The sequence below is a fragment of the Anoplophora glabripennis genome, unplaced genomic scaffold (assembly GCF_000390285.2).
Source record: "Anoplophora glabripennis isolate ALB-LARVAE unplaced genomic scaffold, Agla_2.0 scaffold1598, whole genome shotgun sequence".
Taxonomy (NCBI): Eukaryota; Metazoa; Arthropoda; class Insecta; order Coleoptera; family Cerambycidae; genus Anoplophora; species Anoplophora glabripennis.
This window is the reverse complement of record NW_019417686.1, coordinates 23,916-51,605: the sequence shown is the minus strand read 5'-3', so window position 1 is coordinate 51,605 and position 27,690 is coordinate 23,916. Positions and strand designations below refer to the sequence as shown.

General features: G+C 33.0%; 5 protein-coding genes across 6 annotated transcripts; 3 read left to right on the top strand and 2 right to left on the bottom strand.

The window, feature by feature from the left end:
- The first annotated feature begins 1,203 nt into the window (after positions 1 to 1,203).
- Positions 1,204 to 3,335, top strand: LOC108916076 (reticulocalbin-2). Its single transcript, XM_018722273.1, has 4 exons — positions 1,204 to 1,685; positions 1,744 to 1,894; positions 1,953 to 2,275; positions 2,334 to 3,335. Exons 1-4 carry the CDS (start codon positions 1,300 to 1,302, stop codon positions 2,503 to 2,505), a joined length of 1,032 nt encoding a protein of 343 aa, XP_018577789.1. The 5' UTR covers positions 1,204 to 1,299; the 3' UTR covers positions 2,506 to 3,335.
- A 4,812-nt stretch (positions 3,336 to 8,147) lies between these two features.
- LOC108916077 (succinate--CoA ligase [ADP-forming] subunit beta, mitochondrial) lies at positions 8,148 to 13,263 on the bottom strand. Its single transcript, XM_018722274.1, has 5 exons — positions 13,102 to 13,263; positions 12,665 to 12,936; positions 12,448 to 12,610; positions 12,127 to 12,391; positions 8,148 to 8,963 (listed from the first exon to the last, which is right to left on the bottom strand). Exons 1-5 carry the CDS (start codon positions 13,162 to 13,164, stop codon positions 8,374 to 8,376), a joined length of 1,353 nt encoding a protein of 450 aa, XP_018577790.1. The 5' UTR covers positions 13,165 to 13,263; the 3' UTR covers positions 8,148 to 8,373.
- A 52-nt stretch (positions 13,264 to 13,315) lies between these two features.
- LOC108916079 (diamine acetyltransferase 2) lies at positions 13,316 to 15,537 on the top strand. 2 transcript variants are annotated; one of them, XM_018722276.1, is made up of 3 exons: positions 13,316 to 13,416; positions 13,867 to 14,004; positions 15,045 to 15,537. In XM_018722276.1, the coding sequence occupies exons 2-3, from the start codon at positions 13,924 to 13,926 to the stop codon at positions 15,465 to 15,467; spliced, it is 504 nt and encodes a 167-aa protein (XP_018577792.1). In that variant the 5' UTR covers positions 13,316 to 13,416; positions 13,867 to 13,923; the 3' UTR covers positions 15,468 to 15,537. The 2 variants fall into 2 exon arrangements, with proteins under 2 accessions (XP_018577792.1, XP_018577793.1); XM_018722277.1 differs by lacking the exon at positions 13,316 to 13,416 and adding an exon at positions 13,423 to 13,520.
- Positions 15,538 to 15,665: 128 nt separating this feature from the next.
- On the bottom strand, positions 15,666 to 19,643 carry LOC108916074 (zinc finger protein 37-like). The gene is made up of 3 exons (XM_018722271.1): positions 18,821 to 19,643; positions 18,476 to 18,764; positions 15,666 to 15,819 (listed from the first exon to the last, which is right to left on the bottom strand). The coding sequence occupies exons 1-3, from the start codon at positions 19,584 to 19,586 to the stop codon at positions 15,666 to 15,668; spliced, it is 1,209 nt and encodes a 402-aa protein (XP_018577787.1). The 5' UTR covers positions 19,587 to 19,643.
- Positions 19,644 to 19,929: 286 nt separating this feature from the next.
- LOC108916075 (dnaJ homolog shv) lies at positions 19,930 to 22,457 on the top strand. Its single transcript, XM_018722272.1, has 3 exons — positions 19,930 to 20,866; positions 21,660 to 21,870; positions 21,937 to 22,457. Exons 1-3 carry the CDS (start codon positions 20,066 to 20,068, stop codon positions 21,999 to 22,001), a joined length of 1,077 nt encoding a protein of 358 aa, XP_018577788.1. The 5' UTR covers positions 19,930 to 20,065; the 3' UTR covers positions 22,002 to 22,457.
- Positions 22,458 to 27,690: the final 5,233 nt, after the last annotated feature.

Genomic DNA, 27,690 nt, shown 5'->3' with positions numbered 1-27,690 from the left:
ACGAGATGAGGCAGGATAAAGAGGGATAATCCCCCTCGATCCCAAATCATTGAGGCCAATTTCTAGCCATAGAATAATGGCGCGGCGCACTCAAAAACATGACTTATCATAAACAAACAACATCCTAAGACTATATGCTATAAACGTAAGATCCAAATGAACAATTTCCTGTGGATACTAATTAGGTAGTCTAATATCAATAAAGTAGATAGTGTAGACACGAAATATGTAATCCAACAGTAAAGGTAAGTTCATGCAGTAGCGATTTACGATTTACGATTTGCGGACTTCAATTTGATTGGTTGAAATAAAATATTTTTGACAACCATTTCTTCATTTCAATATATTGCGAGAATCGCAAAATTTAAATATAGGGGGCGGGAAAATAGAATCGGTTTCTATTTTGGCGATTATCGCAATTATTTTTGATAAACTGCGTATCTGTATTCCGTCCAGTTCCGTTCGCAAGTAATTAAAATACTTATTAGTATTATGTAATCTCATTTCCATTACCAAATTATGATAATATTCTTCGCTTTTCTACATTTATAAAAATGAAAAGTGAAAATAAGTTGAAAATTACTTTCAAAAAATAGGCCTCTGATCTTTCTTTTTTAAAATAATGTTCTCACGGCACAAGACCTTTTCTAACTGCTTTTTGTTTTCCTTATAAAGTACTAAGCGCGCCATTATTCTCTACACTATTGACAATAAATAACATAATGATAATCACTGTTATTTACCACATTCATCGTTGCAGAATGTTTATTTATGAACGTCTTGGTTTTGTCTTTACACAGACGAGCCGGCGAAGCAAGAAGAGCGCCAGAAGAAAGGGCCCTAGCCGGCGGGGCCCAGCCAGGACAAAAGGAGGTCCCACAAAGCGCCTATACCGGCCGCATTTGCGGTCGGGGTAGACGACGGATGGGGCCCACCTACGAAGGCTGTCCAGGCCTACTCGAGATGAGGCAGGATAAAGATGGATAATCCCCCTCGATCCCAAATCATTGAGGCCAATTTCTAGCTATGGAATAATGGCGCGAACCCAAGTTTTTGTAAACTTCGTTTAACCTGTTCTTTCTACAACCGCCCTAACAATACTTACATGACTGCCATCTAGACTTATTTCTAGATTTATGGGTAGATCACCTTTTTAATTTTTGTTTGTGTTCTTTTATCTGTGTTCTGTGATGTTTTTATTTTTAAATGTCATTAGTGACATTGACATGAACATGTTTATGTTTATAAACATTTATTTCCAATGTAGATTAAAGTACATATCATCCTTTTAAGACTTTTATGCCTCGTAGCTTTAAGAGCATTTTGATATATCATCTGATCATGGAGGTTAGAAATTGGAGTATATGTATTTTGTTATTTCTTGTACACTATGGAGCTCATGCAGGTGTTATGCACAGCCACACGAATGAGATAAACAAAGAACGTGAAACCGATGGAGCCTACAGTCCTAGAGATCACAGTCATTTCTCTGATAGTGGAGAACATTTTAGCGAATTCGATCACGAGGCTATACTAGGAAGCCATAAAGAAGCCGAAGAATATGACCACTTGTCTCCAGAGGAAGCTAAAAGACGTTTGGGCATACTTTTGAAGAAAATGGATTTGAATGCCGATCAAAAAATAGACAGGAAAGAATTGAAAGCTTGGATAATACGTTCTTTTAAGTAAGTGTATTACCTGCTTCCTGCTTTATATGTTTCTACTGACAATAAAACTTTGCAGAATGTTGTCTGAGGAAGAAGCAAAAGAGAGGATGGAGGATGCCGATGAAGATAACAATGGAGTTGTGTCTTGGAATGAATACCTGTCAGACACATATGGTGTAGACGAGGATTCTGAAGATAACTTGAATTTCGGCGATGATAATCTACATGTAAATGATTAATCTGATATGTTAATCCTTATAAAACTTATTTTAATTTTTTTTACAGTTGATCGAAGATGACAAAGCCATGTGGAAAGCAGCAGACACAAATGGCGACGGTCAACTTGATAGCGAAGAATGGGTGTCATTTTCCCACCCCGAGGAACATCCAAACATGCTGCCTGTGATCTTAGAACAGACTCTGAAGGAAAAAGACACAGACGGGGACGGTTCTATAAGCTTTCAAGAGTATATCGGGGATAGAGGCAACGATATAGACAAAGACGCTTTGCTCGGCGAGAAACTGAAATTCGACGAATCTTTGGATAAGGACAAAGACGGAAAACTTGTTGGCAACGAAATCCTGTCCTGGATCGTTCCAAGTAACGAGTACGTAGTTTTCTTTAATTAAAAAAAAAAGGAAATTCAATATTTTTTTGATTTGTAGGGAAATCGCCGAGGAAGAAGTAGAGCACCTTTTCGCTCACAGCGATGATGATCACGACGATATATTAAGCTTTGACGAGATTCTTGAGCATCACGATACGTTTGTCGGGAGCGAAGCGACGGATTACGGGGACCATCTCCACAATATCCATCATTTTTCGGACGAATTATGATACCAAGTAAAAAAAGTCTTTCAGATGCCTCCAGCGAAGAAGGTAGCATTGTGTAGCTTTGTAAGTCATGTGAAACTATTTATGTTGTTGAGTATGTGGGTGGACGGAGTTGGTGTGTTTCCCTTATTTATTTTCGTTGTTCTCTCTAAAATGCATGAAATGTTGTTCGAAAGGTCTTCAAAATTTGAACTTAAGTCTAGGACCGTGGTAAGTAGTTTTTTATTTTTGCATTTTCTTAATTTGTACTAACATTAAAGCCGATTTTTTGGAAATATATTTGTTTCGGTGTAAACTGCTAATACAGAGGTCAGGTACGTTTGTTAAATTTAGCCACAAATATTTAACTTTTTTTTAAATATTTCTTTAATTTTGACGGATTAAAATAATGTCATTTTCTCTTAAACTAAAAATCCCCCAGTATATCTAGGTTGCAATTAATTATTATTCCGAAAAGCAAAAATTATTTTTCTTTTTAAGTGAAATAAATACGTTTCTCATTTGGAGAAAACCAGTAATTAAATATTAAGTGGGGGATACATGGAAACTAATTAGAACTTACACTTTTTCCTGGAAAACCTGAAATATCAGAATTTTTTGGTCAATATATGGAATACTCCACCTCTAAAATAGTCAAATGTACTGTTAGCATATCCTTTGAAAGTAAAAATAATCATCTTGACAGATTAAAAATGTCATAAAAAGTTATTAAATAACTAATAATAAAGGTGTATCTGATGTGTCCATAAAGCTTATACTTGAAACTTATATATTTATTTGTATTAGATTTGTGCCATAATAAGTGTAAATAGATATGTGTAATTTAATAAATCATGGAATTTAATTATTGTTTCTATCAGTTCCTTTATTTTTGAAAATTTAAATCCTGAGCTTATACATCTCAGAATATGTGGGCAATCTTCCGGATTTATAGAGGGGACGTTAAAATAACATGACAAGTCCCTATAAAAATTTTCCCTAGGAGCCCCCCCTCTGCGGAAATACAGGCCCCTAAAGGACTCCCCCTGAAAAATTATTTTTTAATACGATGGACAACAGATAAAACTCGTAAAAAATTGACCCATGAAAATAATTTGGCTTATTTGGTTTGCAATAATGTCAATTTTTTTTACACCCTGTATGACAGGCACAAAATTAATATTTTTAGATAGCTTGAACCTTAGACTTAAATGAGTCACTCGAATATCGAAAAAATTAACTGTTTTCGAGAAAACCTATTTTTGTTTAATATGATTTTTATATCTAAAAGAGAAATAAACCGATGAAATTTGCATTCTTTCTGTGCCTATCTAAAAAAATGCCACTTTTATTTGTGCAAAACCGTACTTATCTTATCAACTTCCACGTTACCTGTTACATGGGTGTTGTATAATAATGAAAAAGTAATATTAACGGTCGGTAGAAGGAAGCACAAAAAACAAGCACTTAGGTATCGCATTCTGGAAGGAAACCTTAATAGTTGAAGATAGGCAGTTGAAGTGCGAACAGGGTGGAGATCGGTAGTAAGATGATCGGCGGGCAGTGTGTCAAAGTAGTGAAAAGTTAATTGTGTAAAGTGTTATTAGTTAGCAGGTAATATTCTTTAAGTATTTTGTTGTTAATTGTTCTATGTAATTTTATGATTGTGATGGTTATGGATGTTTCATGATAATTCTTTGTATGTTTAGCTTCCATTGCTTTATGCTCAAGGGCATATATTTTCCTAAGGTAAAATTGTTATAATTATACTTAAAGTTTGCCCATTATTTATTTCATGTTAAAAATATATGTATTGTCCTGATTGCCAGACATTACAATAACAACTTCTTTGTTTCACATCTAACTTGTTTTTGCCACGATTACGTTATACGAAAAATATAGATGTTTCATGATAATAATTCTGTATATGTTTAGCCTTCATTGTCTTACGCTCAGGGGCGTTTATTTTTCTAATATAAAATTGTTACAATTATTATTAACGATTGCTCATTATTTATTACATGTTAAAATATGTATATATTGTCGTGTCTGCCCAGATATTGCAAAACAACTTCTTTGTTTCACATTTAACTTGTTTTATCTTGATTACGTTGTTCTTTGATTTCTTGTGCTCACTTTATGTCATACGTATGTAAGAGCTTTGTTGAATTTACTAACATTTTCACCCATGATTATTATTATTGTTATTATTGTTGTTGTTCTCCTGATATTTCAACTTTAGCTGGATAGCCTCCCGTATTATGGGACTCCAGTACCTTCCCGATTATTATTGTTGTTGTTGTTGTTGTTGTTGTTGCTATTATTGTTACTAAAATCTCTTCAGTTTTACTTGGAAGTGTGTATGTCAGACTTGAGTGAGATGACATTTAGTGAGAAATTAAATAAGTTCAGTCTTAATTATCATTAGCAAAGGTTCTTAATTTATGCCTTTGGTTAGCGGTTGTTTGGTATTTATATTTGGGTGGTAAGAGCAACGATTGTGGATTTCTCTGCCATGCTCTTTCCCCTCAGGAGCTCTAGGTGAGTCTGGCACTCTCATTTTATGTTAAATGGTTGTTAATGTTTTTGTTGTTCTTTCTATTTGTCACATGTTTAATCTGAATTGTATGTAAATAAAGGTTAGGTGTAATTACTCTGCTTTTGTTTTATATAATTAAACCATACATCCCCTCTACAAAGTTAGTAGCCAGTGCCTTCCGGTCAATTAAAAATGGATACACACAACGTAGGTAGTCCTTATGACGATCACACATGTTTTTGGCCACAACTACGTTTGTTTTTTTTGTCGAACCTAGGGTTGTTATACTACATATTTACATTTCAGTACCTCAGAGCTAAACTGTATTAACTCCAAGTTTATAAAATTGTATCTCAATTAATTCTACATAGCACTTTTATTATTTTTTGTTAAATGGTTAAAAAAGATTAGTTGACTACAATATTGACATACTATGTAACAGGTTTGATTAACATATGTTTATTTTTTTGAAAATAGATGGAGTTAATACTGTTTTTGCAAAAATTGGAGTTAACACAGATTAGCTCGGAGGTACAGATTTGTTTTTTCCTAAAAATAATTAAATTCACAAAGTATTTTAAAAGTTATAAAAAAAAATCTATTTTCAGGGGCGTCCTTTAAGGGCTTGTATCTCCGTAAGGGAGCCTTCTAGGAACAATTTTCATAGGAACTTGTCATGCATAGTTGTTTTTTTTTTTTGAAAAAAAAAAAAAATGGTAATTTAAAAATTTGTTATCATTTTTTTTTTAGACACACAAAAAATAAAAAGTTGTCTGTACTTTTCATGCGACATATGTTATCTGAAATATTTTTGCCACCTAATCACGAATCCGGTGTCAGAATTGAGCTATCACATCACAGGAATTTCCTAACCTCAAAAAACAGGTCAAAAATAGCAAAAATTCATGAAAAAGTGTTAGGAAAAATATGAATTTTTTTTTTCTATATTCAAATGTTCACTTATATGGTTAAGACCCCACCAAACGTGAATCTGCGGTCAGAATTGATGGTTCTTTTTCTAACCTCTAAAAAATGGGTCAATTAAGGTCAGATATCACGAATTTTCAAAAAATAACAGATTCGCGCCAAATTTGGTGTACAGGGGTTTTCGGGGTCGCTGATCACGGATCCGAGGTAAATTTTGCAAAATTCAAGATGGCGGATCCAAGATGGCCGTACCAATTTTCAAAGAATAACGTTCGCGCCAAATTTGGTATACGGGGGTTTTCGGGGTCGCTGATCACGGATCCGAGATAAATTTTGCAAAATTTAAGATGACGGATCCAAGATGTCCGACCAAATTTTCAAAAAATAACGTTTGCGCCAAATTTGGTATACGGAGGTTTTCGGGGCGCAGTTTGTAATATTTTTGTTTACTTGAGTACCCAATCATGTTTTCACCTTTTTTTCGGCTATATCTTTTTTCTGTAAAAGATCTATTAACGGGTTTACTGCCTAATCTCACATAATAAAGTAGGTACAGGGTGATTCACTATATTTTGAGCCCCCATTTAACTTTTTTGTTTTAAAAGTTATAAAAAAATGTAAAATACAAAAGTTGCACGATTTTTTATGAATTTTTTGAAGGTGACAATTGAAAAACAAATGAAGTCCAAACAAAATGGCCGCGGATGTTAATTTTGTTAAGTTAAATGGAACACCCTGTATATTTTTACAAATTTGGATAGAACGTTCACTGTCGAGCATAGTCATGTAGGGTTTGTCGGGTCAATCGCTAACAATAAGCGAGATACTATTAAAAAAGGAAAAGAAGGTTTTTTTATTAAGAAAATAAGACATCTTGTAATTATTAAACCTTTTTCAGGCATTTCTGACTTTTTCCAATTATATAAGGATTTACAGATTTAGTTATAATATATTTTGACATATCGGACATTGATATGGTCCAAAATGCATATAGCTATTCTAACTAAATCTCTCTAATTAGGCCGTGTGATGCCTAATTACTCATGGACAATGTTATATGGTAGGCCGTGACAGTGACAGTTAATGTCATCACAACATTGTTATTGTTTGACAGTTTGTATTATTATTTAACTAACGCAGAGGTAGAAAATTGAAATATTATAGGAATTAAAATAGAGCAAAGTTCTTCTCCGTACTCTATTTTAATTCTAAATAATTTTCTACTTCTGTGTAACCCATTTTAATTAAATAATAATATAAACTGTCAAACAATAACAATGTTATCATGACAGCTGTCACTGTCACGGCCTACCATATAACATTGTCCATGAGTAATTAGGCCTCTCACGGCCTAATTAGTGAGATTTCGTTACATTACCTATATGCATTTTGGACCATATCAATGTCCGATCTGTCAAAGTATATTATAACTAAATCTGTAAATCCTTACGTAATTGCAAAAAAGGCAGAAATGCCTTTTTTGCAATTGCCTATATTGCTATGCTCTACAAGGAACGTTCTATCCAAATATGTAAAAATATACAGGGTGTTCCATTTAAAGTAACAAAGTCCGCGGCCACATTGTTTGGACTTCATTTGTTTTTCAAATGTCATTTTTGAAAAATTCATAAAAAATCGTGTAACTTTCGTATTTTACATTTTTTTTATCTCTTAAAACAAAAAAGTTAATGGGGGGGGGTCAAAATATAGTGAATCGCCCTGTACATACAAATTTGATCTCGGATTCGTGATTAGCGACCCCGAAAACCCCCGTATACCAAATTTGGCGCGAATCTGTTATTTTTCGAAAATTCGTAATATTTGACCTTAATTGACCCGTTTTTTTTTCTAGATAAAAAAGAACCATCAATTCTGACTGCGGATTCACATTCGGCAGAGTCTTAATCATATAACTGAATATTTGAATATAGAAAAAATAATTTTTTGTATTTTCCTAGCTCTTTTTCGTGAATTTTTGACCTGTTTTTTGAGGTTAGGTTCCTTCGATGTGATAGCTCATTTCTGACACCGGATTCGTGATCAGGAGGCAAAAATACTACGGATAACATATGTCGCATGAAAAGTACAGCCAACTTTTCTTTTTTCGTGTGACTGTGTAATCAGCGCTAAGCCTTGTAATTTTACTCCCTCTAGAAAAACATTGGACATTAATTTTATCGATTTCAGAAAGAAAACAACGTTCAACTCGAATCTTACTTTATATAAATAAATATTACTTAACAATTTACAGTGCTTATAGATACATAGATCGTATCGACGATAAAATGGTGATACACGGAATAATTTGAAGCCCCGATATACGTTTTACACAATTTTCAGCAATTTTGCCAGACAAAAACACCAAAATTCTGTGCCGCACACAGACGGAATTAAAATTAAAGTCACGATCCAACGCCCATCATTTATTACAGCGGCATTTCGAAGTTGATATCGAGCTTGGCGTCACGGGCGAGACTGACGATGTTGGACAATTTCACCGCCAACCGCGCCGCTTCGTCCAAATTATCCACAGGGAGAATCTTCAATCCGGACGACGCGATCAGCACCTTTGCGTCGTCCACGTTGGTGCCCTGCAACCTGCACACGATGGGCATCCTCAAACTCAATTCCTTGGCGGCGGCGATAATACCTTCGGCGATGACGTCGCACCTCATGATGCCCCCGAATATATTGACGAGGATGGCGTGTACCTTAGGATCCGCCGTGATGATTTTGAAGGCTTCTTTGACGGCGGAGGCGGTGGCGCCGCCGCCGACGTCTAGGAAGTTGGCGGGCGAGCCCCCGTGCAGCGAGATTATGTCCATGGTCGCCATGGCGAGACCGGCGCCGTTCACCATGCAGCCGATGTTGCCGTCCAGGGCGATGTAGTTGAGGTCGAATTTGGCGGCGGCCACCTCCTTCTCGTCCTCTTGGGTCCAGTCGCGGAGGGCGAACAGCTCTTTTTGGCGGAACTGGGCGTTGTCGTCGAACCGGAACTTGGCGTCCAGGGAGAAGTCTGAAGACAAATAAATATAGTAGAAATTATGAAAGGACAGGAACAGAAATATTATTAAAAATTACATTTAGCCCAGTAAATGAAAAAAAAATTGTGAAAAAATTCGTTTCGGATTGAAACTTGGTTTAATCGTTAGTTTAGGCAAAAAGAAATAATATTTCCCAAAAAGTATCGGTTTAAAACAACAAGATCATTGTTTAACGTATTATGGGCTGTTCCAGAGTATAGAACAAATATCAAAGCTTCTAAGACATGAAAGAAAGAATTAGAACATATTTTAAATTTTAGAAACATCATGAAATAAATAAATAAATAAGTAGTACACTAGGGTGATTTACGATTTAAAATAACTATAAGCTTTAAAGAGTGACCGCAAAATCCACCTGTTTTTGAGACTTTTACAGAGGCGACAGGAAAAATCCTAAAAATATTCTACAAATATCCAAAAACTCGCCATGAAAATTGAAAATGAGCATTTTCAGTTTTTCGAAAATTTTCGAAAATCGCCCTTATTTAGGCGTTGAAAAGAAAAAAAGTGAACAAATTAAGAATCATCAACAGTTGTAAAACCCCAAATATTTCTATATTGTTATCAAAATAATATTATGAACGTGAAAATATCTAATTTCGTATTTGATACGGTCTTGTCCGGATTGAAAATCAACCCATAATATCCCTATAAGGGTGAAATCATCCCCTAAACGCCTAAAAATATATTAAAAGTTACAATTTTTTTTCTTTTTCTTTTATCTGTGATAACTGAACTGTTAATAACCCACAATCACTAGATCCGAAGGAAAATACCCCTAAATGAGGGTAAAACCACCCCTAAGTTCAACCATGTACACATAAAAGAAAAAGAAAAAAATTGTATCTTTTAATATATTTTTTTGCATTTTTAGGCGCTTAGGGGATGATTTCACTCCTTTAGGAATATTATGGGTTAATTTTCAATCCGGACAAGACCGTATCAAATACGAAATTAGATATTTTCACGTTCATAATATTATTTTGATAACATAGAAATATTTGGGGTTTTACAACTGTTGATGATTAATTAATTATTATTAATTTGTTCACTTTTTTTGTCTTTTCAACCCTTAAATAAGGGTGATTTTCGAAAAACTGAAAATGATGCTCATTTTTATTTTTCATGATGAGTACTTGGATATTTTTAGAATATTTTTAGGAATTTTCCCGTCGCTTCTGTCAAAGTCTCAAAAACAGACGGAAAAATNTATTTTTAGGAATTTTCCCGTCGCTTCTGTCAAAGTCTCAAAAACAGACGGAAAAATGGCTCTTTTTGCGGTCATTCTTTATTTCCTGAGCATTTCAAACTGTTTGTAAATAACACAATTGAAGAAGCGCTCATGAAAATCATTTACATAATATACATATTAAAGAACAAAGGCCCTAAATGAAAGCCTTGGAGTACACCTGACACCATCGATATGAAATTTGCAAACTTTAATCATCTTTAATTAAGATTCCAAGTTTGCGCATTAAAATACTATGATTTACCCTATCGGTCTCAAAAAAATGAAGATTGCAATAATTTAGCCTCCAAAATGTTCAACAAATAGTGACTATAAGTCGACAGATCTAACTCTATAGTTCGTTTATATTAGGCATATTTATGTAAGAAAGCTGTGTAACAAACCAAATCCTAAAGTAGGTACTTTTAGAATAATACCAAATACCGGAATAATTGGTAACATGAGAGCTATTACCCGTTTTATATAAATAAAATAGCATGTAATAGTTTAACAAATGGACTTTATATTTTTCTACATTTACCCATGTTTTTAATCGACATGCGGTTGGTTGGGATAAGAATATCACTTTAACCTTGTAATAATGGCGATTACGAACAGAACTTATCTGAAAATATACAACATTCCTAAAGTGGTAGATTCCCCCCGAGTCGCTAATAATAGAAAGATTAGATCTATCTATTATAAATTTAATAACGAACAAATTATTATTTTATATATCAGAAACTGTCGCATTTTAATTTCGAATAACAATAAATTATATAATATTAATCTTAGATCTAGAGATAACATGTTTTCTCAAACAGAAACTACTACTGCAGCTACACGTAATCTCAGATAAGATATATTTAAGTTTGCGAGTCGCTAGTTTGGATAAATTTGGTATATCAAATACAACATTTAAAAAAGAAAACGCTCGGACTGATAATTTAAAAAATGGGCATTACCGAATTAATTTTTTTTCAAATCCGTAGTTTTAATCTTGTTGCAGTAGAATTTTTTAATGATTCCTTCCGAAATACCAATTTGAGGACCAAATTAATTGAATAACGACCATTTTTAATAGCTACAGGAATGGTAAACGAATAATTTTAACTTGATGTATCTCGAGAGCGACTATTATTAAATATTTATGTCTAACTATACACCTTTAAAAAAAACAAGGGTGGCCGTTTAAAAAAATCATCAATGATGTCATATTGTTTAGTTGGGACACCCTGTATATCTTTTATAAAAAAAAGTGTGCAACTTATAATACTAATCCACTTGTCTGAACATTTCTTTTTAAATAATTTTTTGTTTGATTCATTCCAATAATTAATTTTTACTGTAAATGCAACTTTATCATAATCACTAAAAGTTTTCTCTCTCGAGGTTTTCTACCATTGTTCTCTCCTGATGTTTGTCATCAATTAAACATATAGAAAAATATTTAACACTAATAAACAGAGCAAAGTCCACGATAGAGGCTCAAGGTTGTTTTTATTAACTCAACCTTGATGTGAATTGATGATGATATTAATTGTGACCTAGAACTATGTAACTGTTCCCGACTACAACGTAGGAGAAACCCGTAAAGTAAAATTTTAACAAAAAAAAAAAATGATACGAAAAGATTTAGTAAAATATGTAAAATTATACTTTAAAAAATGAATTAAACTATTTTTTTTCAAAGAAAATCAACAGAAGGACTTCAGTTAATTTGTTAATTACCTAACATTCGAGATAACAATTTTTTTAAAATTTAATGCATATCCCACATAGGTGTATGATATATATAGACGTCATAAATATCACACAATCTTAATTAGGTACTTCAAAATTATCAGCTCCAATCTGACGTAAAACAGGTAAACGGAAAAGTGATTTATAAATATATGGCTACTTACACGTCTCACCAGCATCCTCGGCATAGGGGTTGATTTCTATGAGAAGGGCGTCTTTCTTGACAAACAGATCGTACATTTTCAGCAGCATATCACCAGTTTTTTGTTTCTGCGACTGCAAACCTACTTTTACTGCAACGCTCTCGGCTTGCTCCTTTGTCAAGCCCTTTATAATGTCGATCGGTTCGTAAATAATAGCTTCTGGGTTTTCGGCGGCGACTTCCTCAATGTTTACACCGCCTTGAGACGAGGCGATTATAACTGGGCCCTGAAAATTCACAAGATTAGTTGCGGTGATTTTGATACTTTGTTAATATTTCTTACATTGAAAGCTCTTTCCATCATGACGGCAAAGTAAAATTCTTTTCTGGGGAATTTCCTCTCCGCTACCATCACGGCATTGCATATTCGTCCTTTCTCTCCGGTCTGTTTGGTCACTAAGTATTCCCCCAACATTTTTCCAGCGATCTCCTCTGCTTCTGCGGGTCTGCAATTGATCAAACGATTATTTTTCGGAAATTAAATTCAGCAAATTACTTACGAATAAACCATTCGAACACCACCTTTAAGACCATTCTTAAAGTGTCCTACACCACGACCTCCCGCTAATACTTGTGCCTTAAGGACTAGATCCCTTGTGTTTAGTTTTTCCGCGATCTTTCGGGCCTCTTCCTTGGTTTTGGCAACTCCAAAGTTTGGTACTGTTATTCCTGCCTCTTTCAATAAAGAATAACTGATATGTTCGTGTACATTTAAGTTTCTAGTTTGCTGTTGTTGTGGTTGCCAGCGACCGTTAGAAATCGAACCCAATATCTGAAATTTTCATTCAAAAATAGGAATTCGTCCTACATTTACATAATTCGAGTTCCGCAGGGTTGTCATTTATCTAATAATAAATATGGAGCTGGTCAAGGTCGTGGAAATTCCAAGTCGTAGAAGCGAGGCGTTATCGTAAAAAAATAAGGGGTTTATGCTTACCTTTGGGCCATTTTTTAAAACTAAATTTTCGGCTAGTGCGGCACTTCGTAACATAGTCGCCATTATCAATAAACTGCAAGGAAAGGCCGCAACAATTGATCTTTCGACTCTTGTTCAGAGAGTGACGGTTGTGACGTGAGTTTTTTTGACTTAAATTTGGCAACTCACATCCTCAAGTGTCACTTTTGTACAACACCAACATAACCTTCAATCAGACAAACAAATGTCAATACGTGATAATTCAAAGTATATTTCGCAGTTCCATGTGATTTAGCAATGAAGAAATACATCTAATGATTAATTTTAAATTCAAAGGTGATATTGGTTTCGCTATACTGATTCAATAAGTTGTTCAAAAATTTTTACTTATAAAATGATCTTTAACCTTTAACCCAAATTTCTAGTCAGATAAGGAATAGGTAGGTGCTGATATGATTTTTAGGAAAATTTAGTGGTAGAATGAACGTTAACAGTCTGTTGAAAGTTTGTCTACAATATTTCTCTTGTAATATTGTTTAAATTGGCTTCAATTAAAGCAAACAATCGACTCGTGTCTCTTTAATAAAAATTCATCAAGTTCAATTTATAGTTTAAATATTCTCGATGATAATATTGCCTATAATTAATGTGTTAAATGCCAGTATAAACAAAGAATAAATCTTTAGCTGATTATACTTTCTTTTTACTGTGATGTACATGATTATCTTATCAGTAACAAAAGCTATACGTTCTTACTCATTTTATTAATTTGTGCTGATATTACAGTTTGTAGGATTACTTAGTGCTGCAGTTTTTAATTAGTTGTTGAAATAGTTTAGAAAAATGTTGAAGTGCCAGGAATTTAATGTCACTGTTAGAAAGGCAAAAAGGGAAGATATGGTACAGGTCTATAAACTGATTAAGGTAAATAGATGAAATATTTCAGGTCACCAAATTCTTGGGGATTATAAGCTTTGTTTTAGATGTTATTTTTAAAAAGTCCCTGGGCTATTAAGCAACTGTGACACTTTAAAGTAACATAAACATGTTTTTAAATTTCATTAACATTTTCGTAATCTACATTTCCAAGGATGTGCCTGTATGGTTATGTTCCTTGTCTCTTGACAAATATTTGCACCATGCAATGAAATGAATAAATTCGTGTCAGATAAATAGAAATAACTATAAAATATCTGTAATCAAGCGTGAAATTATATCACGTAATGAACTAGTGTTGTGTTATTTATAGAAAAGGTCGATATACTATGGAAAAATATTCCTTTACAATTTATCTGAAAGAATAAGTCAATTTTACATTAGATTACCGGCAATTTAACACCAAATATTACTTACCTTGTGGTTAAGCATTTTTCTCTGTTATATTTATGATATTAAATTGTTATCGTTACTTTAAAAAATTTAACATGAAGTATTTGTTGTCTTAGGAATATAATCTAAGAGTAAACAATTATTGTTAAAGTTTATAGTGTTAATATAATCTTATAGTAGTAGGATGACTTTGATGAAATCTTGTGGTATTGTAAATAGTTTTCATAATTTGTGTCTTTGAAAGAACTTCTAGAGTTGCCAACTGTATTGATTTTCGTGGAACCTCCCAATTTTTGGTAATTTAAGTCCTGCTTAATCCTCTGGCAGGACGACAAATGCGAAGTTTTGGAAGATTCGAAACATGTTAAACATCCAGTAAAAATACTGTATATTCAAGATTTAACCGATAATCAAATAAAATACCTACTATTCAAAATTAGTGTCCCAATTTTTTTTGTAGAAATCCGGCCTTTTTAATAAAATTGTCCCTTAAAAGTTATAAAGAACAGTTAACAACTCTAAACTTAAATAATTTAATTTCTGTTTACTTGAAACGTTTTCATTTTGCAAAAATATTTAATGTATTTTTTGAAATTCGAGGGAAACAACATAATAACAACCATTTTCTGTACCAGGCACTTGCCGAATACGAGAAACTCGAACACCAAGTCTGCATCGATGACAAAATACTGCAAGAGGACGGGTTTGACAAAGAAACCCCCGCGTTCACCTGCATAGTGGCGGAGCTGTCCGACGGCCACATCGTGGGTTACGCCTTGTATTACTATTCGTACTCAACCTGGGTGGGACGGTCGATTTTACTCGAAGACCTCTACGTCCAACCCGCCTACAGACGTAATGGAATCGGCAAACAGCTGTTTATGGCTGTCGCGAAGATAGCGCACAACGCGAGCATCAGAAGGATGGATTTACACGTTTTGTCTTGGAATCCCGCCGTTGATTTTTACAAGAGTCTGGGGGCGAACGACTTAACTAAGACCGAGAATTGGCATTTCTTTAGGATGGACCACAACTGCTTAAATCGGTTGTTTTCTTAATGTCTTGCGTCTTGTATTTTTTAAATCAGGTGTACGAACTTTTTTATAATAAACGGTAGATTTTTTTGTAGTCATTGTTTTAATGTAATTATTTTGTTTTAATCGAAAAATGTTCTGTAGAAAAAATCTTCATAAAAGAATAAAAGTGAAATTATTGTAATAAAAAAATTAAAAAGAAAAACACATTTAAAACAACAATTACTTATATTCGTCGGTACTCCAGTCGTTACATATAAAAGGCTGTTTTAAAATGTCTTTGTTATCTATTTCTAACTTCATTATTTGGTGTTCCTTCACTAAATGTTCATCTAGCTTCACCTTCCTTTCAAAGCTTACACCACAAATCTGACAGCTGAAAATGAATAAATATTACAGACAAGCAAAACGGCTAAATCACAGCGTTGACTAAAATAAGTACAATACATACTTCAGTTAACGATCACAGTTTCCAACTGTTTTAGCCAACTTAGGGATAATAAAACTAGATGGCGCTACTCTCAAAACATTCCCACAGAAGATATCTTCTGTGACATTCCTGTCACTTGTATGTCTATATAGGGTAGGGCAAATGTACCCGAATACCTGTGTATAGGCTGAACCATAATATTTGATTAAAAAATACCTTTAACAACAGTTTTTGTAGTATTTTATACTTTTCAATGACGTACATTAATTTCCAACATCTACATTTTTTAAATGAACCCTCCTGTTTATTGTAACATTTTTAGAAAGACAGATTTTCACCAATTACAATGATATAGGGTTTGGTGGGTCTGCGATTTATTTTTCAAATGTTGAATAAAAAAAATAAAATTTTATTTATTGAAAATGAAATTTGTTATTGCAAAATATGGAGCACTTGAATATTAAACAAAACATTCATAATAAATGTTCAAATTGGTGACCTTCGGCAGCTTGACAACATTGTAATCGATCAACGAAGGCTCTTAAGGAATTTTGCATGGCAAGCTGTGATATTTCTTGAACAGCCACCCTAAGCAGATCTTCCAACTCTTCTAGCGACTGAGGTTTGGTTTTGTAGACAACAGATTTTAAATGAGCCCAAAGGAAATAGTCTAACAGACTTAAATCTGGCAATCGCGGTGGCCATTCAGTATATCCTCTTCTCTCTATCAATCTCTGCAGAAATACATTATTTAGGTACTGATGCACGTCAACTCCATAATGAGGCAGAGCTCCACCTTGTTGGTACCAAACATCATTTGAGAGTCATCATTTTCAAAGCAAAAGTTGTAAATAACAATTAGAGTTCAAATTTTCTGTAAGAAAGAGTGGGCCGATGATGTCCTCTGATTATATGCCCATACATTTAATTTCTGAGGATATTGAGTGTGATTTTCTTCTACCTAATGTGGATTTTGATCACTCCAGTAACGAGTTATGTCGATTTACAAACCGTTCAAGCAGATGTCGATTCACCTAAGAAAAGTATATTATTGACAAAGTTTCCATTGTTCCCAATGTTGTTCATCATTTCCTCACAAAATTGCATCCTTTTATCAGGGTCCTCCTCACATAATTCTTGTACTAACTAAACGTACTTTATACGGATGACAATTTATTTTTGGCCAATATCCTCCTTACTGTTCTCTCGCTAACATTGTGATATAAGGTGACGACTTGAGGCACAAAAGTTTTTGGTTCTTCTTGTAGAATGAGAAGAACATCTACTGATATCTTCATTTGTAACTGATTTACGTGCACCGGATTTTGTAAGATTTTTGACACTTCCCGTTTCATGAAACTTGTTCACAACCCATGAAACTGTTGATTTTGAAATATGGGAATTTCTTTCAGAGAATGTTGCATTAAAAATATTGCATGCATCTTGCAGCTATATCTTCCTGTTTCCAAAACCAACCATCATCAACAACGAAATTCTTTCATGTTCACTTAGTTCTTAGCAATATTATTAAGTAATAACTATCTATCACTATTGACTGCATCCAACAGGTATAGATGATCTGATTTCTTTTAAATAAAATTTGCCAAAACGATAGCAAACCCGATTACTTTTTCATGTAGCTGTGACAAAAAATGTAAACAGCCAGCTGTTAACAGCTTTTTATTTTATTGCTTTATTCAATAAATAAATCACAGATCCACCAAACCCTAGATCATTGTAATCGGTGAAAATCTGTCTTTCTAAAAATGTTAAAATAAACGTCCGTTTAAAAAAACTGCCGACAACGATGTATCTCTAAAAATAAAGTAGATGTTGGAAATTAAGGTATGAAATTGAAAATAATAAAAATGCTATACAAACTTTTTTTAAAGATATTTTTTAATCAAACTTATACACAGGTGTTCTGATACATTTGCCCAGTCCTGTATAGAGAAGGATGAGAGAGAGTCACCATCTAGAATTTTCATTTGTAAGTTTGGCCGTTTTAATTTTAAAATACAGCGTGCAACTTTGAATTTAACCTTTAGAAACACATATCCTTTTTTTACCCTAATTTTTCAGTAGTTCAGATAACAGAACTTTATTGGCTTATTTTTTTCTTGCAATTTTATCTCAACAAATATTGTACAGATTGTATATTATTTATGAAAATGAAGGCAACATATTTGTTTCTCTTTTCATTAAATTAACGTTGGACGTTTGTTTTTTGTCCATCTAGGGCCCTGTTATCGTAAATCAAGCGGATTGATATTATGTAGTTCATCTAAACTAGGCTAATGTCATCAGAGGTCGTCAATGAGATTCACAAACTAAACAAAGTACTTTAAAAAATTCTAACAAATACATTTTTGTTTTCACAAAATTATTTTCTGTTACAGTTTTTCCTCTCTGCCACTCAGTTAGTTTCATATAGTTGGTTAACAAAATATAACTCGATTCAATTAAAAAATAATAATTTCAGATTAGTATTTTGGGGAATGCATACCCTTAAAAAAAAGAACCCGCACTCAAAGTTACACAGATTTAACTAGAAGGTTTATAGAAACTTTAAGATTCTAAAAAAAATTCCAATTGAACATACCTATAATTCCTTTTCTGTGATACACTCGAACAGGGATTGGTGTGCAATTTCTCGTGGACTGCTAAATTATACTTTTCAGCGAAACGCTTTCCGCAAATGCCACAAGCAAAGTTCTTTTCGCCCGTATGTATCCGCATGTGTCTCTTGAGGTGCGAACCGGACATTAGCGCTAAACCACACGTGGTACACTTATAAGATTTTAGTCCGGTATGGGACAACCTGTGAATGTTAAACGAAGTATGGTGTACAAAACGTTTGCCGCATTCATCACATTGGTAAGGCATCTCCCCTAAAATTATGATTATTCACAATAGAGCATTACTGGTTAACTGATGTCTTACTAACCTGTATGAATGGGTACATGTCTTACTAAGGCACCTTTCTGAGTAAAGGACTTGTGGCAATAAATACAGGTAAACGGATTAATACCATTATGCATATCCATGTGAATATTGAACGCGGCTTTGTGCTTGTAAGACTGTCCGCATATTTCACAAATAAACGCACGACGATTGTTGTGAGTGTTCATGTGATTTTTCAGCTCGCTAGCAGTTCGAAATTCTTTCGAACAGTGGCATTTGTGTGGTTTTGGAGCCCCAGGATATTTTATTTTCCCGATTTTTATTTTCTCAGTTTTCTCTGTACTTGAAACCGGCACTGTTTCTTCTATATTACACACACTTAAAGTACTATTTGTCGTATTTTCATCTACAAGCTTAACATTTGATTTTATATTTTTATTTAACTTAGCGGTTATGCTGTTTTCAATCGTTTTACTGCAGTCCGACAAATTATCATTTATGCTTATTTCATTCCCTTCAGGATTTATATTTGGGATACTGGAAATATTTTGCTTGTAATGATGCTCTACATATTTCTTAAACTGACTTCGAATTTCCATTTGCCTTAACTCAATAGCATCTAACTCGTTTAATAAATCGTAACATTGTATACAGATATCAAAGTGTTTGGGCAGAAATTTTGCAGTTACGTTTTCAATAATTGATATTAGAGGAGTGTTTGAATATTTAGAATTATTACTTTTTAAGTTAAAATGGATGGTTTCCAAGAAGGTATTACACACAGCACAGGGTACTTCAGTCTTATCCATGTCTTTTTTGAAATATTTATTTACATCAGAGTTGTAGTGAGGTTATGTTATGGCTCTGTAAATGCTAGCCGGTGAATAAATTTTATTTTATTGGCAACATTGAGTGTCATGTTACCTTACATATATTTTGCAGAAAAATCCCTATGGTGATTTCAAAATATTTGTAGTTTCAGCAAAATTTTCTGCTATTTCATATATTTAAACCTTTGGTAATTCTCCAAGGTAATATTTTATTCCCAACGGTTCACAATATGTAAAAATGATGAAATAAATTTAATTTTTATTTGTCTGTCAACTTGTCAAAGTTTGAACCAATCAGGGTTTTCCACATGTTTTTAGAGCAAGCTGATTGGCGATTAGCGGCTGGTATAGTATATAAGTGTGTTGGATGTAAAATAAAACCGAATGCATAGTCAGGCAAAAATAATCTAAATCATAAATTAAACTGTGATATGTTTAGTGAGTAGAGCAATTAATTCATGATGAACGTGAACTTTGTGTACATATTTATTTTATTCAACTTGGTCTCTATAACATTAGTTTTTGCTGGCAGAGACTTTTACAAAATATTGGGTGTTTCCAAGTCTGCTAGCCTTCACGAGATTAAAAAGGCCTATCGGAGGTTAGCCAAGGAGCTACACCCAGACAAAAATCAGGATGATCCCGACGCCTCTCAGAAATTCCAAGACTTGGGAGCAGCTTACGAAGTTCTGTCCGATGAAGAAAAACGTCAGAAATATGACAGGTGTGGGGAAGACTGTCTGCAAAAGGACGGTATGATGGATGGCAGCATGGACCCCTTTGCTAGTTTCTTTGGGGACTTTGGCTTTCACTTTGGTGGCAATGAACAAAGACACGAGACTCCCAAAGGAGCTGATCTCGTTATGGACGTATTCGTAACCTTAGAAGACTTATACACAGGCACTTTCATTGAAATTACCAGGAATAAGCCAGTTATGAAGGCTGCTAAGGGCACAAGGAAATGTAACTGCAGGCAGGAAATGATCACGAAGAGTTTGGGACCTGGACGGTTCCAAATGATACAGCAAACTGTCTGCGACGAATGTCCAAATGTTAAATTAGTGAATGAGGAGAGGCTTTTGGAGATGGAGGTGGAGCAAGGTATGGTAGACGGGCAAGAAACCAAATTCACAGCTGAAGGAGAGCCTCATATCGATGGGGATCCTGGGGACCTCATTTTGAAGATTAAAACCCAGCCTCACCCTGTATTTGAGAGAAGAGGGGATGATTTGTACACTAATATCACAATTACACTACAAGTAAGTATTGTAGAAGATTCTGGTAAAACAATATAATCGTGGATTAATGAAATAAAATATGTTACGTGTACGTGTAATATTTTATTTGATGTGATATAACTTTAATAAAATTATTATATCAGTGATAAGATAAAGAAATTGATAGGCTTATAATTGTTCCGTTATCAAAGTATAGACAACTGGAAATAGGCATTTGACAAAACAGGAAGTTACTCTTCATAAAAATATGTGAATAATTACTTTCTAATTGTCTTTATTCATTCATTGAATTCATAAGGGTTATCAAGGTCATAAAATGCAATTTATTGCAAACGTTGCAATTTCTTGGTACTTAATTCATAAATACTACAGTGTGGCGCTTTAATGGTTGTTTTTAAAATACAATGTATTTTAAAAACAACCATGTAGTGGCCTTCTAGATGTATTAGTTGTACTTATTATGATGATCTAGTTGGTAATCTATGGCCTGGTATGATTTTTTAAAGTTCCTTTGGATGTTATTAAAAATTCACTTAAAATATATTAATACAGGCTTCGCTGATTTAACAGTGGCTGTTTGTTCTCGCCTAGCTCGCTGTTGTCATGTCTCATCAAGTGGATTGATATGTAGTTCGCTAAGTCAATGCCAGAGAGATTATCGACGCTGAAATTGAGAAACTAACTTTTTTATAAGACTTGTAATGATTTGACGAAATATTTCAAATCTGCCAGATTAATAATTATCTGTTTTGTCACATTTCGTGAATAAGATTTTCAACTGTCATTTTCATTAACTTTTTTAATGTTGATTCAGGATGCGCTAACTGGTTTCTCAATGGAGATACCACACTTGGACGGGCACTTGGTTTCGGTCACCAGGGACAAAGTTACTTGGCCGGGGGCCAGAATACGCAAGAAGGGCGAGGGTATGCCCAATTACGACAATAACAACCTTCACGGTACTCTCTATATAACCTTCGATGTGGAATTCCCCAAACAGGAACTTAGCCAGGAGGAAAAAGATGGTAGGAACTGTTTATATTTTGATATTGCATTGAACAGGGTATTAACATTTTTTTTTTATTTTTCAGTTATTAAGAGAATATTAAATCAGAGCTCAAACAACAAAGTATATAACGGACTTAGAGGGTATTAAAGAAATTTACTTAGTGGGAAGTTGTACATATTTGTCAGAAACAGACTATAAGTGTTAATAGTGTATATTTATTGAAATTGTATTTATTTCATTTTTCGGTGCAAGAAGTATATGGCTGTTTTGTATGAAACGCGGTTTGGAATCTGATTCCTAATAATTTTACCAGAATTTAGTGTTTTGAAATTTATTTTTTGTACAAATATATTTTCTTGTATATAACTTAGGTTTGGTAGGTAAAAGACGAAGTTTCATATTTTGATTAGATTTTTACCATTATTTTTCTTGAAACATATCGAGTCATTTGTAAAATTATCGAAACGTACTTCTTGTACTACCTTTACTGTGTTCACAGATTTCTTTTTGTAATTTACCAAATATCTCAATCATTTTGGTAATATATTTTTGATTTAAAAAAAAAATCAAGACTTACTCTATATCATATAAAAAAAAATCTAATAAAGGATTTCGAAAAGTTCCATATGGTTTTTTCAATTTTACCCTTTTTATTTACAATACAAGACACAATAAAACCAAATAGAGAACTTTACTATAATTTAGCAACCAAAAATATAACATGAGACCACCTCGTTCAGTATACAGACCTTGGATTAGATTAAAATAATTATCACTATAAGTCGATCTTGACTGGAAATTGAGTTAAGTAATGCGTATTGTTATTTATCTAGATTCATTACATTTACGAGAAAATAAAAATAATCAATTTGGTAAACCTGAATGGAAAATAATAGAATATATTTTTGTCCAAGGTGTAGCTTGATAAGGTCAGTTCAATCAATCTAATTTTGAAAAATATCTACTTGACAAAATCGAATCTAAATTTTATAAATCTTCATAAAACAAAAAAATAATTAACCAAACGTTAACGGCTTCCTTGGATGAAAATAAACGTTAACACAGTTTCAAGCTTTCAAAAAAACATTGTTCTCTGTTCATATATGCAAAAGCAAGGATTATTAAAAGTGAATTTTTGTCCCTCAAGCTAAGAATGCTATTTTAGTCGAAATGAAAATGTAAAATTCATTATATTTTTAAATAATGCATTAAAACTAACGAAATTTACATATTATGTGTTATTAATTAACTTAATTTCAATAAAAACGTTGAAAAAAACTAAAATAAAGTAATTTTACCTAACTTATTATTTAAAAAAAATTAGTTATTTGAATTACTAAATAGCACTTGGACTTGCCAATAACCGCCCAATTTGCAGTAATCGTAAAATACATTTTGCCCGTAACATTAGTTTTTCCCCTATCTTGGCAATTCTGCTAGTTGATAATGCACTGACAGTTATTCGTTACTGCCAATGACCGTCTTGTATTTACGTGTGATCTCAGCTATTCTGAATGCTGACTGGTCAATTAAGTGAGATTAACTGCTGCCATACAATTTTTGACAAAACAAAATAATACGGAGAGATCCAAAATGATTGAAGTGTTTGGAGATCGCAGTCTGTGCCTGTCTATGTCAATACTACAGATTTTTATATGCTAAAGATGGTGTTAGAAACAGGCTGCGTTGCCTAAACGCTTCTGTCATTCTGGATCTCTCGGTATTAATAGATGGAAATTAGTTTAGACGATTTATGATTTTTTAAAGCCTTATGCTTGATGTCACCTTGAATTATTATAGAAATTTTTGTATATGAGTAGAAAAAGTAGCGTTTCCAAGTATGAATTAAATATTCGTCATTCATGAATACGTTCATTTTCGACATTTTCATCTACAAAGTAACTATTTTTATTATTTCATTCTTTTAATGTAGGTAACGAAAAGGTAGCTTTCATTCCTTAAGTTGAGTATTTTGGTGCGTGCTATACAGCATAATTAAACTTGGCCTTTTTGTTAAGCTTGCAGTTTTATTAGATGCTTTTATTCAAATGTACCCGCGTAATAAGATATAGCCGCCCTTTTATACAGAGTGTAACAAAAATAAGGTTATAAACGTCGCCAGCAGATAGAACACCTAAAATTAGTAGGGGTACTGCATATAACATTTTTTTGCCTAAAGTGATTCCTTAGTGAGATACATGGTGTTGAAGCTGAAAAAATAAATAACATTTTCTTTAAAATTTTTCGACTGCTTAGAGCTAATTTCATGAAATTTCGTATCCGTAGCTTTTTTGGGATGAGAAATTTGAATTTATCGACGATTTCGTTGTATCTTCTAGATGGCGCCACAAACGACGCAAATGCACTGCCAAAACATTTTTGTGCCACCGTGTATTTTACTTTGGGCTGAAAAAATCTTTTCCCCAAACTTTTTTGCTTATAAAGGTATACCTTGCTAATATCTCTAAAGCCAACCGTTTTCAATAAAAAGGCATTTAAATTTGTAAATGCATAAAAAAATTAGTTTAAAAGTTATCTTCAACTCCATTGAAGAACATTTTTTAAGACAGGTCAATAATAATTAGTTATTTTTTAGATTGTTTAGATTGGTTACATTGTTTAGATTGTGTTAGATTGATAGATTGTTTTTAGAAAGTATGTGCACGGCTCACCCCAGAAAGTCCTGTGCCCACCCCAGAAAAAAAACATCTATATATCATATCGGTAAGTCGCTGACTGCGTGCCTTTTTTTTGGATAACTCGTCCCTAAAATTGTACTGAACTTTTTTCTCATTGATCGAATTGAAAAATAATATCAGTTCACAGCAGAATTTAATTTTAAAATTTTTTCTACTATTTTGTTAAATTTAAAAAAAAAATACGGTTTTCAACAAAAACCGTATTAACTGAAACAAGATTTTAACAGTGTACGTTTAGTAGAAAATAATCGAAAAGTCAGTAGTAGGCAATGAATTTATCTTTCAAACTTGTCTGTTAATTTTATTTCAACAATTGCCTCTGATTGCTGTTGAAAAAATATTAATTATTATTTTTATTATTTATTTGTGTTTTTTACTTAATACAATATTCGCTTATTTAAAAGCTACCTAGGTACTTGTTTTCTTTTTGTAGAATTAGGAGAGAAGTGAAGTAAAATTTATTTGGCCAATTGTCAAATTTGGAAGATAAAGCCTTACTACTGACTTTTTGATTATTTTCTAATGAACACTGTTAAAATCTTGGATCAGTTAATACGGTTGTTCTTGAAAACCATAAAGTTTTTTAAAATTTAACAAGAGTAAAAAAAAATTTAAATTAAATTCTGATGCTGTGAATTAATATCACTATTTTTCAATTCGGTCAATCAAAAAAAAGTTTGGTACAATTTTAAGGGTGAGTCATCCCCAATGAACACCTTGTAGTGCTTCAATTAACTTTAAATCATAGTCAAAGAAGACCAGTAATAAACCTAAATCATGTACCAAATTTGGTTCTTCTGCGGTAAAGTGTTGCTGAGATATTATTTTTTTTAGAAATTTAGGACCTCACTTTGGAGGCTAATAACTCCTCAGGTGTGCAACCTTGTATATTATAGGCAAGTTTGGTTAAATTACAATATTTTGGACACCCCTACATGCACCTGCCCCATGTCGGTCTTATGCGGTAGCGGGACACCCTGTATAATGAAAATTGTGACCCAATTTGTTGTCACCACCAAGTCATTGTTAAAGAAAATTCCCCTATAAACATCCAAATTCCGCTGCTACTATTGGCAACACTGTAATTTGATTTAAATCGGTTAACCGGTATATTTTCATCCAAGTAAGCTATGTATGTACCACAAAACATCTATGTATGTACCATTGAAATAGGACCCTTTTTTCCATGCAACCTGAATTAAAATTAATAATTAAAAATATTGTAATGAAAATACATAACTATCTATACACAAAATTAGTCAAACAATAAGTGTTTCATATTCTTATCGGCCTATGTGAATCACAAAGTTTGTGGGAGTGTTTTATCAAATTTCATTCAAAGCGAATATATTAATTGTCAACAAGTCTCTATACTAACAATGTGAAATTTTGTAATAAGTTTAAGGTGGGCGCATCTTGAAAAAAAATATACCATTTCACGTTAAAAGAGTGAGTGTATCATATGCTTTCTTCGAATTAATTTTTTTATGCTGTCAATACCTAAATTTGAAAAAACTATACCATTTTTATATTATGAAAATGATTGCTTTATTCTCTAAATAATAAATATTGAAGGCAATTAAATCACGCTACAAATATAACTAACAACCTTGTTTATGTACAGCCCAAAAGGTAATCGCATCTTATAACTTTATCATTCAAAAATGTACTTCCTTGTTATCAAATTCGGAAGGAAGTAGAATAATTAAGTGACATTTAATCAGTAGCAACTTGTTTTATCGATTCTGTTAACGAAAAAAAGTTTCGCATTACAACACTATTTAGATGGTGTCAAACTGACTTGATTGTGGACGTGATTCAGCTTTAAAATTTGGTCAAGCATTTTAAAGTTATATCTTGTGGTAGCGTCGTTAACAAATAGTAGCAGAGTACTGAAACCAATAAAGAAACATAAAAGGGCTCAAGCAAGTATTCAGGATAAAAATATATGTTTTTTGTTATTTTTGCGTTAGGGAAACCAGTTCCCTTGTTAATTAGTGTTGGAACAATTATGGACTGTTCATTTGTTATGAGAACTGTCATAGTTTGGCGGCAAAATGTTGATGTTAAAAAAATTCTTTTAATAAAAGTTTTTCAAGGTGAGTCAGTATTTTTTAATGAAAAATATTAGCAATAAATTATATATTTTCGATATGTTCGATAATACCTAACAGGTAGGTGCTTTTCCAACTAAACTGACACTAGTCATTCATAAAAAAATATTTGTTTAGAAGTGACTCAGTACAAATAAAGGCAATGTGAGAAAATCTTGATAAAAAAACGTGCTTATAAGTACGATAAAAAGTACCTACCTGTCACTGATATAGATTGATATACGATAATCATTTAGATAATATTTTTAGACTGGCATAAAAATATTTTTTTTCAATTATTTTCTAAAATCCTTATAAAGAGCAAAACTTTCTGCATAGAGAAATAAGGCTTTTTTTCGCGAGTGAAGTCGTATGTTGTAGTATGTGTAGTATGAGTGAATATTACGTTTTTGCGAGAATAGTCAGTCATTTAAACTACTATGTGACGTCACAAGTTTAGATCAAATGACTGAACTCTTCACCCTTCAGCTGAATATTCTGTTGGTATATTCAACTAGTATTGTCAGCTGGTAACTTAACCTTTTTCATTTTGACATTTTGTTTGAATGAGTATAAAAATCGTTCAGCAAAATGATGGATTCTGATATGGTTGTGGAAGTGGCCAGTTTAAATTTAAACTTTAGAGGCACAGATGTTTTAGTAAACATAGACGTTGAAACAGCAAATATTTTACTTGATGGTGAGATTAATTTTTTATATGGGACATATTTGCAATCCACTTTGCTTCAGGATTATCCTTTTTTTTTGTGACCTAGGCCAGAGATAATATTGGTGGGATCATTTGTAATTCAAGTCTTTTTCGTATGAATTACATAAAAAACCGACCTAACCTTCCATTCTCTTACGATAACGATTATGTCGAATATTCGCATATCTTGCAACGTCAGAATCTACATACTTTTCACGCTTTTTAAATTTGCCACTTAAAAATATTCCAAAGCATTGATATATTCCTTCAGTTTTATTTGAAGCAAATACATATATTATATAGTGAGATATAACACCAATTCCCACAACACTAGA

Excerpts from the sequence above, each read along its gene's own strand:
- LOC108916075 (XM_018722272.1), top strand. The coding sequence starts at position 20,066 with ATGATGAACGTGAACTTTGTGTACATATTTATTTTATTCAACTTGGTC. Across the intron at positions 20,867-21,659 it reads ATATCACAATTACACTACAA|GATGCGCTAACTGGTTTCTC; the intron begins GTAAGTATTGTA and ends ATGTTGATTCAG. Across the intron at positions 21,871-21,936 it reads TAGCCAGGAGGAAAAAGATG|TTATTAAGAGAATATTAAAT; the intron begins GTAGGAACTGTT and ends TTTATTTTTCAG.
- LOC108916079 (XM_018722276.1), top strand. The coding sequence starts at position 13,924 with ATGTTGAAGTGCCAGGAATTTAATGTCACTGTTAGAAAGGCAAAAAGG. Across the intron at positions 14,005-15,044 it reads AGGTCTATAAACTGATTAAG|GCACTTGCCGAATACGAGAA; the intron begins GTAAATAGATGA and ends TTTCTGTACCAG.
- LOC108916077 (XM_018722274.1), bottom strand. The coding sequence starts at position 13,164 with ATGGCGACTATGTTACGAAGTGCCGCACTAGCCGAAAATTTAGTTTTA. Across the intron at positions 12,937-13,101 it reads TTTTAAAAAATGGCCCAAAG|ATATTGGGTTCGATTTCTAA; the intron begins GTAAGCATAAAC and ends TGAAAATTTCAG. Across the intron at positions 8,964-12,126 it reads CGAGGATGCTGGTGAGACGT|ACTTCTCCCTGGACGCCAAG; the intron begins GTAAGTAGCCAT and ends ATTTGTCTTCAG.
- LOC108916074 (XM_018722271.1), bottom strand. The coding sequence starts at position 19,586 with ATGGATAAGACTGAAGTACCCTGTGCTGTGTGTAATACCTTCTTGGAA. Across the intron at positions 18,765-18,820 it reads ACATGTACCCATTCATACAG|GGGAGATGCCTTACCAATGT; the intron begins GTTAGTAAGACA and ends TCATAATTTTAG. Across the intron at positions 15,820-18,475 it reads TCACAGAAAAGGAATTATAG|CTGTCAGATTTGTGGTGTAA; the intron begins GTATGTTCAATT and ends ATTCATTTTCAG.
- LOC108916076 (XM_018722273.1), top strand. The coding sequence starts at position 1,300 with ATGCCTCGTAGCTTTAAGAGCATTTTGATATATCATCTGATCATGGAG. Across the intron at positions 1,686-1,743 it reads TGGATAATACGTTCTTTTAA|AATGTTGTCTGAGGAAGAAG; the intron begins GTAAGTGTATTA and ends AAAACTTTGCAG. Across the intron at positions 2,276-2,333 it reads TGGATCGTTCCAAGTAACGA|GGAAATCGCCGAGGAAGAAG; the intron begins GTACGTAGTTTT and ends TTTGATTTGTAG.